General features: G+C 31.3%; 5 protein-coding genes and 1 non-coding gene across 6 annotated transcripts; 3 read left to right on the plus strand and 3 right to left on the minus strand.

Annotated features, from left to right (window-relative positions):
* Positions 1–80: 80 nt before the first annotated feature.
* ASCRUDRAFT_75604 (uncharacterized protein) lies at positions 81–1,360 on the minus strand. Its single transcript, XM_020193136.1, has one exon. The coding sequence runs from the start codon at positions 1,132–1,134 to the stop codon at positions 244–246; it is 891 nt and encodes a 296-aa protein (XP_020047921.1). The 5' UTR covers positions 1,135–1,360; the 3' UTR covers positions 81–243.
* A 1,350-nt stretch (positions 1,361–2,710) lies between these two features.
* On the plus strand, positions 2,711–2,807 carry ASCRUDRAFT_t58. The gene has a single exon. It is a non-coding gene; the product is annotated as a tRNA-Lys (tRNA).
* Positions 2,808–2,861: 54 nt separating this feature from the next.
* On the minus strand, positions 2,862–3,788 carry ASCRUDRAFT_75605 (2'-hydroxyisoflavone reductase; the record flags this gene model as incomplete). The annotated part of the gene is made up of 1 exon (XM_020193137.1): positions 2,862–3,788. The coding sequence occupies one exon, from the start codon at positions 3,786–3,788 to the stop codon at positions 2,862–2,864; it is 927 nt and encodes a 308-aa protein (XP_020047922.1).
* Positions 3,789–4,571: 783 nt separating this feature from the next.
* YPS7 (putative aspartic endopeptidase) lies at positions 4,572–7,191 on the minus strand. Its single transcript, XM_020193138.1, has one exon. The coding sequence runs from the start codon at positions 6,740–6,742 to the stop codon at positions 4,628–4,630; it is 2,115 nt and encodes a 704-aa protein (XP_020047923.1). The 5' UTR covers positions 6,743–7,191; the 3' UTR covers positions 4,572–4,627.
* An 889-nt stretch (positions 7,192–8,080) lies between these two features.
* On the plus strand, positions 8,081–11,170 carry ASCRUDRAFT_34163 (Vhr1-domain-containing protein; the record flags this gene model as incomplete). Its single annotated transcript, XM_020190496.1, has 4 exons — positions 8,081–8,606; positions 9,252–9,378; positions 9,706–10,303; positions 10,478–11,170. The coding sequence occupies 4 exons, from the start codon at positions 8,081–8,083 to the stop codon at positions 11,168–11,170; spliced, it is 1,944 nt and encodes a 647-aa protein (XP_020047924.1).
* A 396-nt stretch (positions 11,171–11,566) lies between these two features.
* On the plus strand, positions 11,567–15,301 carry ASCRUDRAFT_33819 (CCR4-NOT core exoribonuclease subunit CCR4; the record flags this gene model as incomplete). Its single annotated transcript, XM_020190467.1, has 3 exons — positions 11,567–12,003; positions 13,255–13,395; positions 13,492–15,301. The coding sequence occupies 3 exons, from the start codon at positions 11,567–11,569 to the stop codon at positions 15,299–15,301; spliced, it is 2,388 nt and encodes a 795-aa protein (XP_020047925.1).
* Positions 15,302–15,477: the final 176 nt, after the last annotated feature.

The following is a 15,477-nucleotide window of genomic DNA, read 5'->3' on the forward strand; positions in this document are numbered from 1 at the left end:
GTGTTTTACTTTTTTCTATTGATATGAAATTATGTTTTTTTTTTTTTGAATTTTATTAACAAATGTTTAGTATGAATATAGTATTTATTTCAAGATATACAAAATAGTTGAAATATCAATTGGAATTAGAAAAAGAAAATTAAAAGAAGTGATTTTTAAAACGTAGACAAAAAGGTGCTAATATTATATTTGATTTACGTATTTAAATTGCTAGAGTTTAGCTAAGATATAATTGGAGTTAGATTAAAATTTTCCCCAGTCAAATAAAGATTCATTTGGATTAACAAAATCTCTTTCATCAGAAGAAAAGGATGAACCTTTGTCGATACCTTGAGAGGCAACGACTTGTAAATAGAAAAAGAAATCTTTAATATTAAACCCATTTTTGAGAGTATCTTGTGCCTTTTCTAAGCCTTGTTGTTTTGTAATATATTGGCGATTAATTTTAATATTATGTGATCTTTCATATCGTTCAAGAACTTGTTCTTGGGAGACTAGATCAGAGTAAATTCTAACTGAATCAGGTAGAGTATTAGGGTCTTTGGAGACAATTGAGGCGACAGATTTTCCTATATCTTCCAATTTTGAGATTGCAAATTTTAAATCGGGATCACCAATGATAGTAGCAACATTATCGTCTCTTGAGTAACCAACAGCACCTAACCACTCATATAGAAACGAGCCGGGGACTGCAAATAATCCAGTTGAGATATCAACTGTCTTAATTCCTAATTTTCTAGCTTTTTCGCTGTGTTTAATTTTAATATCAATAATGGGTAAATAATCTTGAATTTTAGTTAGTTCCATACCAAATTGAGTTGGAATGTATAATTTGACAGAAGAAGATTTAACTATGGCACCTAATAGAGTGTTGAGTTGAATATCCAAGCTTGCTACATTAATCAAAACGTCGACATCCTTTAAAGCCTGAGTGAATGAGTCGTTTGATTGATCAAGATTAGCCTCTCTGAATTCGATTAAATTTGTAGATGTAAATCTTGATTTATCTCTTGTAATTGCAATAATTGGGAAAGAAAAGTACTTTGAGAAGGTTGAAGAGGTTAATGCTTCTAAAACAGGTTTTCCTAGTAGCCCATTGGTACCAAAGACAGCAATTTTTGGTCTAAAAGACATTGATAATATTGTGAGATAGCTTGGGATAAGGAATATAAAGGATCAATTTAAAAGATAAGAGCGATATATTTGTTACCAGAGTTTATTGTAACCGTTTTCAAAAAAACGCAATTGGATCCTCTCGATTATATATTCTAAGCAATGGGCCATGGCAAAACAGTGTGAAGATATTTGGGGACCATTTCTAAGTGTTGAACAATTTAAACAAGTCAAACAAAGATATTTTTTTGTCATCGAGTCTTGCAATTCGTTATTCGTTTCTTTGCTAACAAAAAGAAAATCCGAAATGGTTGGGCAAATTGTCACATGACCAAAGGAGCAAAGCTTAAATACCATTTCCGAGATTGCACATTATATATCACGTGATTACAAGGGATAATCTTCTCATCCGGCAAATACTTCCATTGGAAGACTTAAAGAAACTAAAAACATTGGATTTGCTGAGCAATACAATTTTCAAAATTGAAAGCAGCAATGAGTTGAGATCATTAAAAAAAATTAGACTTACAATTTAACGAAATAATAAGGACCGAAAATTTAGAAAACTTACATACTTGAACTAAAGAATTTAAAAACATTAGTTTTACTGAACAATTGTATTACCAAGATTGAAGGATGTGAAAAACCAACAAATTCGGGAAGACTTAATTTTGATAAATATTCAAGATTTTAAAGATTTTTAATATTGCTGTAATTTAAATATAAAGAGTTATTTTTTATGTAATAATCAAATTGAAAACACTGAAGGGTTAGCAAATACGTTGGGGGCTATGATTCAATTTTTGGAAAGATAGTTTGTATGGTAACAACACAAAGAAGCCTGAGAAACCAGAGAACTTGGTAAGCATTATGTTTTATAATAATGATAAAATCAATTACTATAAAGGTTTGAAAGACTTTCCTAAAAGATGTAAAATAATAACTATTTTATTCTGTGACGAATACAATACATTTTCCTATTCAATTTATTATCATAAGGCAACGATTTGTGAAAAAAACAATAAAATGGGATTACTAACAAGGTATATATAGTTTGCATTTTATATCCAAATTTCAAATTCTGATTACCAACAAGACAATTCAAAGAATAGTTTAATTGAGCCCAGGTCATTGAACTGTGAGCTCTAGAAGAGTTCACCTTAGCAAATTGTGGTGATTAGTTCTTAAAGCCAGTTTTTAAAATAATTATCAATAATAAATCTGTATTTGATCGCTAGATAGTAACTGCTCTTATTTCATATAAAACCTTTCATACAGGTCTCTTGATGTGATTACCAACATCTCCAGGTTTTGGTACCAAAACTCGAGAAATAAGGAACTTACACTGCCAACAGTGACAAAGCAAACCTGGGTAGCTATCTGAAGGCAGAGAAAAGGAAAGAAGACAAAGAGAAAAATATGAACAAACCCAGAGATAATAAGATAATAAGAATATTTACGTCACTAAGAATCAGCACTGAGATGAAAACATCATTCAAAGTCAGCAAAACACTAGAGCCCTGGAATAAGAGCCCTACTTATAAATTAAATCTAAGATGATAAAATAAACTTAATTGCTTTATTATCTAAGAGCTCATCCCCATTAGCTCAGTCGGTAGAGCATTCGGCTTTTAGGGATTTGTCTAGTTTCGCAAGAAACCGAAATGTCCAGGGTTCGAGCCCCTGATGAGGAGTTCTTTTTTGCTGTTTTTGTACTAAAAACTATATTTTTTTTATTTATATACTTTTTACCAGTTATATATTTGTTCTTTATTAATAAAATAGGTTAAAAGCTGCTCCCAATGGAAGACTGTTTCCTTGGGATTTATCAATTCTCTGTCGTCCTTTGAAAAGGCTAATCCTCTGTCTGGTCCCTGCAAAGCGATGACTTGCAAAAAGAAGAAGAAATCGTCCCAGCTGAAACCCTTACTTAAAAGTTCTTGTGCTTTTTTCAATGCTTTGTCTTTTGAAATGTGTTCTCTTTTGATTTTAAGATTATGGGTTTCTTCATATCTCTTCAATATTGTTTCCTGCGATACCAAGTCAGAAAATATTCTAATTGAGTCAGGTAATTCATTAGGTTTTTTAGTGACTATTGTAACCAATGATTTTGTAATTGAGAATTTTAAATCGGGATCTCCAACTAACGTTGAGACATTTCTTTTAGCATCATAGCTTAGAAAGTCAATCCATTCATAGAGATACCCATTTGGAACTGCAAATAAGGGTGTAATCATGTTAACTGTTTTAATTCCTAGCGATCTTGATTCATTTGAGTGATCCATTTTGAATTTAAAAATCGGTAAATAATCTTGAACTTTTTGAATATCTAATCCAAATTGTGATGGAATATATAATTTGATTGTTCCAACTTCAATGATACTTGCCAATATCTTATTCAAGGGCAAATTAGTGCTAGCAACATTAATCAAAACATCCAATCCCTTTAATGCTTTAGTAAATGAACCAGGGTCCTTGATTATATCAGATTCTTTATATATAACCAAATTATTATCTTGATATTGGGATTTATCTCTGGTGATTGCAACGATAGGTAGATTGAATCTACTTTGGAATTGTTCTGATGTGAATGTCTTAATAATTGGTGTACCTAATTGTCCATTAGTGCCAAACACTCCGATTTTTGGTTTATAAACCTGATCTTGAACCGACATTTTTCTTAAAGACAATGGCTCTATCAAAGGTTATATTAATTAATCAATATTAAAATGACTAAGACTGAATATAAATGAGCTTGGTTTCGTTACTTTATTCATTACCCAGGCCAATTTAATCCAATTTATATCATTTAAAAGCTTCAACTTGTATCTCGTCTTCGAATTGAGAATTACTCATTATCAATCAGTTTTATTTCTTAATGTTTGTAAGAACATTGCATATCAGAATTAAAGCAAATGGGAAATTGAGGCGAGCACTTCGCTTTTTTCCCTCTCACTACGCGTGCTTTTTGATTAATATACACATATTATCAATCTATCCGAGTTACTTTTATTTTATTCATGTCATTAATTATTAAAATAAAAACAATGATTAGAAATGGAAAAACAAGCGTAATTGTAAACAGAAATAACTAGACAACTAAATAAAAAATAGAAAATGATAACTAAGAAAAAAAATAATTTATAGAAACTTGAAAAAGAAGAGCTTGATAGTAAGAAATTTTATAGAAAAGAATATTCTACTTATATAAATGATAGACATGATTTCATAAGTGAAATCATAATATGCAAAAATAAGGAAAAAAACAAACAAAAGAAAAAAAAAAGTATAATATAAGAAGTAAATTACAGATCTTTAATGTGTTAAATAAAACAAGTAAGACCAAAAACATTAAAAAAATAGTATAAAATAATAAAATAATAAAAAAGACATAATATTATTATTATTATTTATGAAAAAACCAGTTTTTCGTAAAAATAAAATTAAAAGGAAAACAAGTTTGATTTGGATATAATTTCAATATAAATTGGATATAATTTCTTTTTAATTAAATTTATAAGATAAAACTTATAAATAATGACAATGAGGATATTATCATGTATAGGACAATATTATTATATTTATTATAAGTATGGTTTATTGCTAAATTTGAAGAAGTTTCTGAGGTATTTGCTGTTGTCAGAGGATTTGGATCAGAAGAAGGATTTTCACCTTGAGTGAAGATTTTGCCACTGATTATGCTAACAACTTCATCACCGTATCTAACAGACACAGCACCAGGAGAAGTTACGTTTTGAACAGTTAGAGTTAATTGGTTATAAAAATCAGCAGTTGAGCTTAAGGATGAGTCGTAAGCGGTTATATTGTTATTTTTGGCAGAAGGTATTAAGATTTGATTTGAGGTTGAATTGATGGTAACCATTTGGTTTATATTTGATTCATAATCCAAGTTTGATATTAGGAAATCTATGTTTGATTTTGATTGGGCCATGGCTAGTTGACGATTTTCTTGGTCTACTACCAAGTAAATATATTTTAGAAAGGGGACACCTAGGATTGAGTAGCCACTTTCATATGAAGGTCTAAATTTTAAAGAACAAGCTTGTTGGTTAGTTGAGCTAAAAGTTAGAATGCTGTTGGAAGACGAATCATAAGCAGGTTCAATTAATTCATAGATTGGGATTTTTATGGTCAAGTTTCCAAAGATGAAATCCACAGTTGCATTGATATCACCAACGGAGCATTTCATTAGCCATTCGTAATTATTTGAGGAGTCAAGAACGTAGTAGGCATCTAATTGGATAGCTAATTGGATGATTAGTTCTATTGGCAAATAATTATAGAGGACTCTTGAGTCTAGTACTACAGGGGAAAGGAAGTTTTCATTTGAGATCCAGAAGGAAGTGTTATCATCGTTTGTTACGGACATTCCAGTCAAGGGCAAGATGGGCAAGTTTGAGTCAGCCAAATAGTTTTGGTCATTGTCGTTGTATTCGTTATTATCGGTATTATAAAGACAGCCGATGTATGGGATGAAGTTGAAGGAGATTAAGTCACCCATAAATAGGTTTTTATTATAACCGCCGAGGATTAGTAGGCCAGAATTTGTTGAGTTGAAGAGGGATCTTCTTTTGTTATATTTTGTTATAAAAGTATCATTTGAGTTGAAGGTTAGTGAGTTGTTGTTATTCTGATCATGATTGTTCTCGTCGGTGGTCATTGACTCAAAGCTGTTATAGAGTAGGGAGAAGGAGGAAGAGTTGATTAAATTTGAGGATTTTAAATAATTGATGAAATAAGGATCTGGGGAATTGTTTAGTAGTTGGTTATCTTTAAAAGAAAACTGGTTTGAATAAGGGGCACTTAGACCTAAACCTGCGGTTCTTACAGTTGAATAATTTGAGAATAGGAATAGGAAGTCATTTGAAGAATACGAGTTGTTTTTTTGGTTATTGATGGAGACACTAAAGACTTGGTTGGCGTCTTCGCTTGAAGTATCGGCACTGAAGTTTCTGTTATCACTGTCGTTGTTATTATAATCATCATCATCTTTTTCTTCTTCATCATTGTCATCATCATCATCACCATTGTTATCATAATTATTCGAAGTGGGTATTATGTAGGGGAAGTTTATGATATCAGTTGCCAATTTGCCATTATACGCCACACTATTGAGGGCCATAAAAGATTGAAAGGTGTAAGAATAATCGTTATATGATTCGTCGGTTGAATTGTAATACTGGCTTACGTAGTTGAAGGAAGAAGAGTTTGATTTATCTAAACCACCAGGATAATTGATACAGGATGAGAAAACCGATTGAGATGTGGAGGCAGAAGAGGTAGTTTGGGTTGGAGATTGAGAATTTACTAGGGAAGTTATTAGAGTTGACTGGAAAGATGAGGTTGAAGTTGGAGTGATTGATAAGGATTCACAAATGTTGTAATGGCTGCTATCGAAGATCCAGGCATTGGGGTGAGTTAAATCTATTCTTAATCTGATATACTGATTGTTGAAGCCGAATTTCATGTTAGAATATAGAACTTGGCCATTGGTGGAGCCTAGTAGCAAAGTGGGTAGTGGGAGCACTGAAGCCAAAGCAAAAGTGGATTGAAAGCAGACATTCCATAGAAACAAAAAGAATAGTTTTGTCAGCAGAGTGAAAGACATTTGTGGTGTATTGGAGGTATGGAAGTATTGGAAGTATTGAAACTATTGAGACGATGGAAAAGAGAGGATTAATGGCTGATGATATAATATAGTAGAATATAATATAATACAATGATATTGCAGTTTTATACTATAAAAGGGAGGAAGAAATACAACAAGACAAAAAGGAATGGATAAAATAAAAATAGAAAGATGGGGCTTATTGAGAGAATATTATAACATGTATAATTGTGGGATGGGATGTGGATATCTGGAGAATAGGTCGAGGACGAGATCTGAGAGACTCGAGATAGAAACCGATATATAAGAACAAGATAAGAATGTGAATGTGAGCCTGAAGTGGATATAATGGAGCTGTGATAGAAGAAGAGATATAACAAAGAAAACACAACAGGAACCGTTCAGCACCAACAGAAAAGAGAGGACGAGATAGAGTGGGATAAAACAGATATAATGAAAAATGGCTAAAAAGGAAGAAAACAGAAAAAAGGGAAAAAAGAAAAGGAAAGCAAGAGTTATTTATACTTTTCTGGGCTTCGGCCCCGCCGCAAAAGGCTCGTTGCCCGGCTACGTGTTGTGAGCGTGCGGGGGTCAACTGCTGAGCCACCACGACACGCCAGCCATTAGTCAGGCTTGTATGCGACGTCATCGAAAAATCACCCATTTTTGCAGGGGCTGAGTGAGCACCTGCCCGTTCTATTGTTTGAAAGCGATGATAGCTCCGTGTCGTCATCCAGCGTTGGCCCGCGGCGATAGCGAGCGCGTCCGCATACACATGCGGGGAAAAGCTGGATGATGCTGATGTGCGCAGGAATCTGGAGCGCGTTTATCGGTACGTACACGTGTCTTTGATGTGTCAGCGCTGAGTCAGAATGTTTGTGCACTCATGTTGGTAGATGTATAAAACAGCATTATGAGGTAGTGACACTTAGATCTCATGCAGCCTGATGACTCTCAGTCATATGAGTCCGAGCGCTCAAAACAACATCTTTTCTGGCCAATCACAGCTCGCTAAAGACCGTGACTCAGAGCACACCGAATTGGCCACTGTTTCGCTCTGCACATGTGACCCACTACCTCAGCGGTGGATTTCTGGGCTCGAGATTATAACTCCACAGCGCTGGAGCTGATCTGCAAAAGAATAAGAAAATATACCATCACCATTCAAATATTCTTTCCAATCCAAACCATTCTACAATCACCATTTTTTTACCTTCACGATATCCTATTATCCCAGAAATGTTTTTACTGTTGTTTTTCTCCCCTTTTTTTTTCTACACAACCACAAATTAGACTTGAATATAGACACAAATACTGAAACCAACTACATCTCTTAATATGAACTATATACCTATTCAGCCCAATTCTCCTGATACTCTTCCTGTTCCCAACGTCCAAGGTGTTTGCGATAATACTTTCAGCAATGCCCTCGCCAATAACACTCATAGACATATTCACAACAACGATAATGACGCTTCGAAAATCGGTATAACCAAAAGAATAAGAGACGAACTAAAATTTAATGATGATAGACTATGGAAACGATTCTCTGCAAGAAGATTAGAGTTGATAGATTCCTTCGATTTATCCTCTAAAAAGGCTTCTGAGCAGGACAACGACATTAAAAAAGTAGCAAACACTTTACGAATTGAATTTAATTACGATCTATCAAATCTAGATCTATTTGATAAGTTAGTAAGAGCTGCAATTCAAAGTGTTCGAAGAAATAGAAAGAGATCTTCAAAATTTAAATCCTTTATTAGTAACAACAATGATGATGATTATAATGATAATAATTACATTAACCATAGAAGCAACAATAATAATAATGTCAACAATCTAAATATTAATATAACTAATAACGGTAATTACACTAACAGAAATAATAAAAGTAAATTTATCAACAATAATTTCATACTAATTAATAATAATACAATTGAAAATAAACTAAAATTAAAATCAAAACTAAAATCGAAATCAAAACATAAAAAAATCAAACTCAATAATATTAATACCGATAATAATATTAATACCAATAATAATGCCAATAATACCAATAATAATATCGATCTTATTAATAATAATGATCATAATGATCATCTAAATCATAATAATAATCATAATAATAATCATAATAACAATCATAATAATAATATGAATAATGACGATCCGAATCAAAACTCAATCTCTCCAATAACTTTATCTGATATCTCTAACAGCCCAAACTTATCTAACAGTCCAAATTTATCTAATATCTCCAATAGCTCAAACTTATCTAATTTGTCTCAGTTGCTTCATTTACCCCATTTATTAAATCTTTCCAATTCCACTACTACTCCAAATTTCACTTCAAATTTTACCATAACTAATACTAATACCAATTCCAATCTCACTACCAACTCAAGTCATATTATTAATCCCAACAATATCATTAATTCAAATGTAAATGCAAATGCAAATACAAATACTAACACCAACCCCAACCCCAACCCCTTTAACCATGAATTAGAAAACAACTCTTTAAAAAGAAAATCTTCCTTCTTATCCGAATTCACCAAACTCACTGATCTCTCTTCCTCCACCGACTATTCCAATGAAACTTACTCAAAAAAAAAAAATTTTTCCAGTGAAGACTTGTCAAAAAGGACAATAAACTCTATTATTAATCCTCAATTAAATCCAATCATCTCATTAAACACTAACAACAATAGCAACAATCCCCCTTCACTCAATTCAAACCATCCCATAAATTCTCCTATTCTCTTTCATAATAATCATAATCATAACGATAACCATCTTTACGGTCACAACAAAAATCATTTTGATCATTATAAAAACTTGTATATAAATACAGATAGAGATAGAAATATACATTTGAATATAAATAGAAATAGGCACAGAAATAGAAATAGAAATAAAAATATGGATATAGATATGGGCATGAACATGAATATGAACATGAGTATGAGTATGAACGTAAATAAAAATAAAAATAAAAACAAAAACTTGAAATTGCCTTCGATTTCTTCACTAGAATCTGCTGGCAAAATTTCCTTGACTGCTGCATCTGCTAGAATTCAATTGTTATCAATTTTCCAAAAATCAAAAACTTGTTTAGATTCAACAGCGAAATATTCAGAAAATCTCACTTTTATAGGAAAAAGTGTAATTCCAATTGTAATCTCTTTTATTTTAGAGAGATATTTCACCGGTATAAGCTTATCCTCAATCGAGTATATTAGGTTAAAACTAACTTCTGACTACCAATTGGCAAAGCTAATAAGAACTTTAGACAAGAGTCCCGATATTCAAGTTTTGCCAGATTCTATTGCTTCATCTTCCTTATATCAATTAATCGGAGCTTCAATTAAAGATTTTGGATTTGACTGTATAGTGAAACCATTTGGTGAAATCTTCCATGAAATTATAATTCGGGACTTCCCATTAATATCAAATAATAATCACAATAAATCATATTATTATTATGATGATGATAATGGTTCCAAATTATCTACCATTAATCGAGACAAAGGTGCTCAAATCACCACTAGAACCAGCGATGTTGATGATCTTGAAAATACTGAAAATACTAAAAATACTAAAAATACTGAAAATATTGAAAATATTGAAATTTTTGATAATGAAAAGAAATCTATTGCTACTCCAAATTTTTTGAGTAATAGTGTGGAAATGATAAATGAAAAAAAAAAAAAGATCTTATCAAATGCAGAGGAGGAAAAAGCCTTGAATTCGTTAGCATTTACATTATCAAGTTTAAAAACACCATTCACTAAGTTAGTTTCGTTAAAATTTTTCAATAAAGTGATTTATTTCAGCTTTAAATATTTAAATTCTGCTACTCCCACATTATTTGAGATTCTTAAAAACGGTAGTAGCGCATTTCATATTAAATTTGAAGAATTAAAGTTAAGAGACTTGAATTGTGAAGGAAAATTATTAAATAATGATTTTGAAGTTGAAAAAAGCTTCAAGAAACATGGTAATGTTGAATTTGAATTGTTTTATCCCAACAATAATACTACCCATGAACTGACAGAGGATTATGATATTTCTATCAAAAAGAACAATGGCAGTAATAATAGCAGGAGTGATGGTAGCATCAACAAGATTAATGCAAATATTGATATTGGTTTATATAATCAAACAGAAACCGGTCGTGATAAAAATCCAGAGACTCTCTCTTCAATGACAGATTTGAATTCCAAATACCCCTTTAGTAACAGACCACAAGAGAGAAATTATAACAAGTACAGTGTATACTACAAACAGCAAAACGACTACAAGTACTACAAAAGCGATGAAGAGGAGGATGTGGAAATGTACAACAGCAACAGTCAAGATTCCAATGAAAACCAGCCAAACAGGAAGAAAAATTTCATTCCTCCTCATTTTGAGCCTTTATTATAGAAACTATTCTACACAATCAGCCCCAGACGAAGCGTTGTTGCGAAATACGATCATCTACGATCACATCGTAGACGGAAACACGATCAAAACACGACTGCGGCTGGAACATACATCACACCGCATGATACCGCAGTTACACAACTTGAATCAGCACGTGGTCCAATATTTGAGGCGAGGTCTGAGGAGGTTGGGACAGGCCGGGGTCTGGAACGTGCTTGTCACGTTTTATTTGCCTCCAAAGAAGCTCCTTTCTTTTGCAGCTCAGATTCAGTCACTTTCTGACGTTTCCACACTCGTTGTGAAGCTCTTTGGGTCGTGGAGGAAGAAGCAAAAGACGACTGAACTGAAGCTGGCAGAAAGAGCATCCTTTGATACTCCAGCACATCTATTTGGAAGATGAACATCACTTCGAAGTACCAGCAGGTCCAGGGCCAACAGCCTATCAACCTTCAGAACAGATACATCTCGTTACAATCGAATCTGTCGCAGCAAAACCAGCAACAGCAACAGCCCCAGTCTGCCAACGACTTGTTTTTGCAACACCAACGACAACAGCAAATCAACGACTCTTCTATTATTAACAATCCTCTATACCAACAGCAACAGCTCCAACAATCCCAATCCCAAAACCAAAACCAGCAACTGGTTATTTCTCCCAACTTATACCAACTCAACAGCAACATCAATACTCCCACAAATGCTCAGTTACTACAACAATTACAACAGCAACAACAACAGCAACAACAACAGCAAACCCCAAACTCGGCTATCAATCAAAACAACCCAATGGCGAATCAGCTAAATAACCAACTCAATGGCCAACTCAATGGCCAGTTAAACAATCAAATGAATAGCCAGATTTCCTCAAATATTTCAATCAATTCGCTACTAAATTCAAACAATAACAACATAAACAATATAAACAACATGAACAATTTGAACAACATCAAAAACTTAAATATCAACTTGAGTGGCCTAAACAACAATATTAATAATTTGAATAATTTGAATAATTTAAATAACTTGAATAACTTGAATAATTTGAATAACTTGAATAATTTGAATAATTTGAATAACCTTAATCTAAATAATATGAACAATTTAAACAATAACCTTAATAACCTTAATAATCTTAATAATATCAACAATATCGGTCATATTAATAATATTAACAACTTAAACAATATGGGTAATTTAAGCAACATGAATAATTTAAATGGAATCAACAATATCAATAATTTACACAGTATTAATAATATTAGCAATATGTCTAACATAAATACACCCACAGCCAATAACACTATTAATAATAATAACAACAACAATATTAACAATCTCACCAACATTAATAATAATAATAATAATAGTAATAATAATAATAGTAATAATAGTAATAATAACAATATTAATAATAATAATAATAGTAATAATAGTAATAATAACAATATTAATAATAGTAATAATAGTAATAATAGTAATAATAATAATAATAATAATAATAATAGTAATAATAGCAATAGTAATAATAATAATAATAATAATAATAGTAATAATAATAATAATAATAATAATAATAATAATAATAATAATAATAATAATAATAATAATAATAATAATAATAATAATAATATCAATATGAGTAATATGAATAATATAAATATGAATATGAACAATATGAACAATATCAATATGAATAATATAAATATGAATAATTTGAACAATGTGAACAGCATAAATAATATGAATATCAATAACATGAATAATATAAACAATATGAATAATATTAACAACATGAATAATATGAATAATATGAATAACTTGAATAATTTAAATAACTTAAATAGTCTAAATAACATGAACAACATGAACAATATAAATAATATAAATAATATAAATAATATCAGCAACATGAATAATATCAATAACATCAGCAGCAGTCATATCATTAATACCAATAACGCCAATAACGTCAATAGTCTTAATAACTCTATAAATATAAACAACAATAATAACAATTCCAACAATGCTAATAATAATTCAAATAACAACAATAATGCTAATAATAGCAATAGTAATCAAATTAGTGACGATATAACTACCACCAACAATATCAATCAATATTCGATTCAATTAGAACCTTCATTAGCACAATCTTCATATTGGCAACAACAATTATCACTTGTCTCTCAATCAAGAAAATCAATTGCCCCTCATATTTATGCTAAGTCTAGTGCCTCGAAATCTAGAGTCAATACTGGTAATAGTTCAATCTTCTCGGCCGGAAATAACAACAATGCTAATAACCTTACTAATGACAACAGCACATCTCTATCTAACGCTATTACATCTTCTGATATGTTTAGAATGATCAACCCTTCTTCTTTAGTAGATTTGACAAGAGATATATTGGATAAACAGGCTGAAATAGAATTCACTTTAAAAAAACAACAATCTTCAAATAACAATACTACATTTGTAAAAAGTTCACATAGTTTAGATGACGAGGAAATTGTTGAAAAACAAAGAAGAATGACAAGCAAAAAACAGCCAATTGATCCAAATCAATCTTGGTTCTCTTTAGATTTCTCTGGTCAGGGTATTTATAATTTATCGGCTACTTTTTTTACAAATTATAATTTTTTAACAAAGTTATTTTTAAATAATAACTTTTTGAAATCAATTCCTAAAGAAATTTCGAATCTAAAATGCTTAAGAGTATTAGATTTATCTAAAAACCAATTAACTAGTCTACCAAAGGAATTAGGTTTACTATTTGAATTAAGATTTTTATATTTGTTTGATAATAAATTAACCACCCTTCCTGCTGAATTTGGAAATTTTTACGAGCTTGAATTTTTAGGAGTAGAAGGTAATCCAATGGATATGGGCCTTGTTAAAATTTTAGCCGAAGAAGGCACCAAAGAGCTAATTGTTTATTTAAGAGATAAAGTTTTGGTTTTAGATCCTCCAGCAAAAAGAAAATGGGTCAAGTTAAATAATGATGGCGAAATTGCTGAAGAAGAAGATTATGATGGTGAAAAGGAAATCTTGCCTAATATGTCAAAGGAAGACCAAGACTATGAAAACGAATTTTTCAGTGTATTGAGTTACAATACTTTATGTCAACATTATGCAACTAGTTCAAGATATAAATACACTCCATCCTGGGCGTTGGATTGGGATTATAGATTGGAATATTTGAAAAAAGAAATTCTAAATTTAAATTCAGATATTGTCTGTTTACAAGAAGTTGAGACAAATACATTTGAGCTTTTCTGGGTTCCTTTAATGGAAAAACATGGCTATAAATCATATTTCAGTTGCAAAACTAGATTCAAGACAATGGCACCTGCATCAGCTAAAAAAGTGGATGGATGTGCTATCTTTTACAAGACCAGAAAATTTCAATTGCTTGACAAATCAACGATTGAATTTACTAGCTTTGTAATGAGCCATAACAATTTTAAAAAAACAGATGATATTTTCAATAGATTCATGAATAAAGATAATGTGGCAATAGTTGTCTATTTGCAACATAAATTTACGGGAAACAATCTTATTTTATCAAATACTCATTTGCATTGGGATCCAAACTACAATGATGTGAAAGCAATGCAAATCACAGCGCTATTAGATGAATTGCAAAGATCAGTTAAAAAATACACCAATCTGTCCTCTAAAGAAGCAATGAATAAAACTCCAATTGTCATTTGTGGTGATTTTAATTCTCAAACCAACAGTGCAGTCTACCAGTTATTGTCATCAGGCACTGTTAATAAACATAAGGATTTAGAAGGTAGAGATTATGGGACTTTCACAAATGAAGGATTTACACAGCCCTTTAACTTGAGATCCACATATGATACAATCGGAGAGTTGCCTTTCACTAACCACTCTGCTGGATTTATAGATGTTATTGATTATATCTGGTATTCAACTCAAACACTAAACGTTAAAGGTTTATTGGGCAAGATCGACGAGAAGTACTTGGAAAATGTGATTGGCCTTCCAAATGCACACTTTCCTTCTGATCATATTCCTTTGGTTGCAAAATACTCTTTCAAAAAGAATCTCAGAAACTCATCTATCAACTCCGGAAACTCTGGTTTTAATAGATCAAGGAAAACATAAGAAGTAACATTGGCCAAAAAATAAATCAACAAAAGTTTATTAACGACTAAAAAAGTGATTTGTTCATTCTGTTGATGGTTATTCGCATTCACTCATTTTATCATCGTTTTGCTTTCTTAATCTATCATTTTTTATTATGTTTCTTTTTGTTTGTTTTTTTATTATTTTAGTTTTAT

The sequence above is a fragment of the Ascoidea rubescens genome (genome assembly GCF_001661345.1).
Source record: "Ascoidea rubescens DSM 1968 unplaced genomic scaffold ASCRUscaffold_5, whole genome shotgun sequence".
Taxonomy (NCBI): domain Eukaryota; kingdom Fungi; phylum Ascomycota; class Saccharomycetes; order Ascoideales; family Ascoideaceae; genus Ascoidea; species Ascoidea rubescens.

What these genes read in the sequence shown, in the direction of transcription:
- ASCRUDRAFT_75604 (XM_020193136.1), bottom strand. Translation starts at nt 1,134, where the DNA reads ATGTCTTTTAGACCAAAAATTGCTGTCTTTGGTACCAATGGGCTACTA.
- YPS7 (XM_020193138.1), bottom strand. Translation starts at nt 6,742, where the DNA reads ATGTCTTTCACTCTGCTGACAAAACTATTCTTTTTGTTTCTATGGAAT.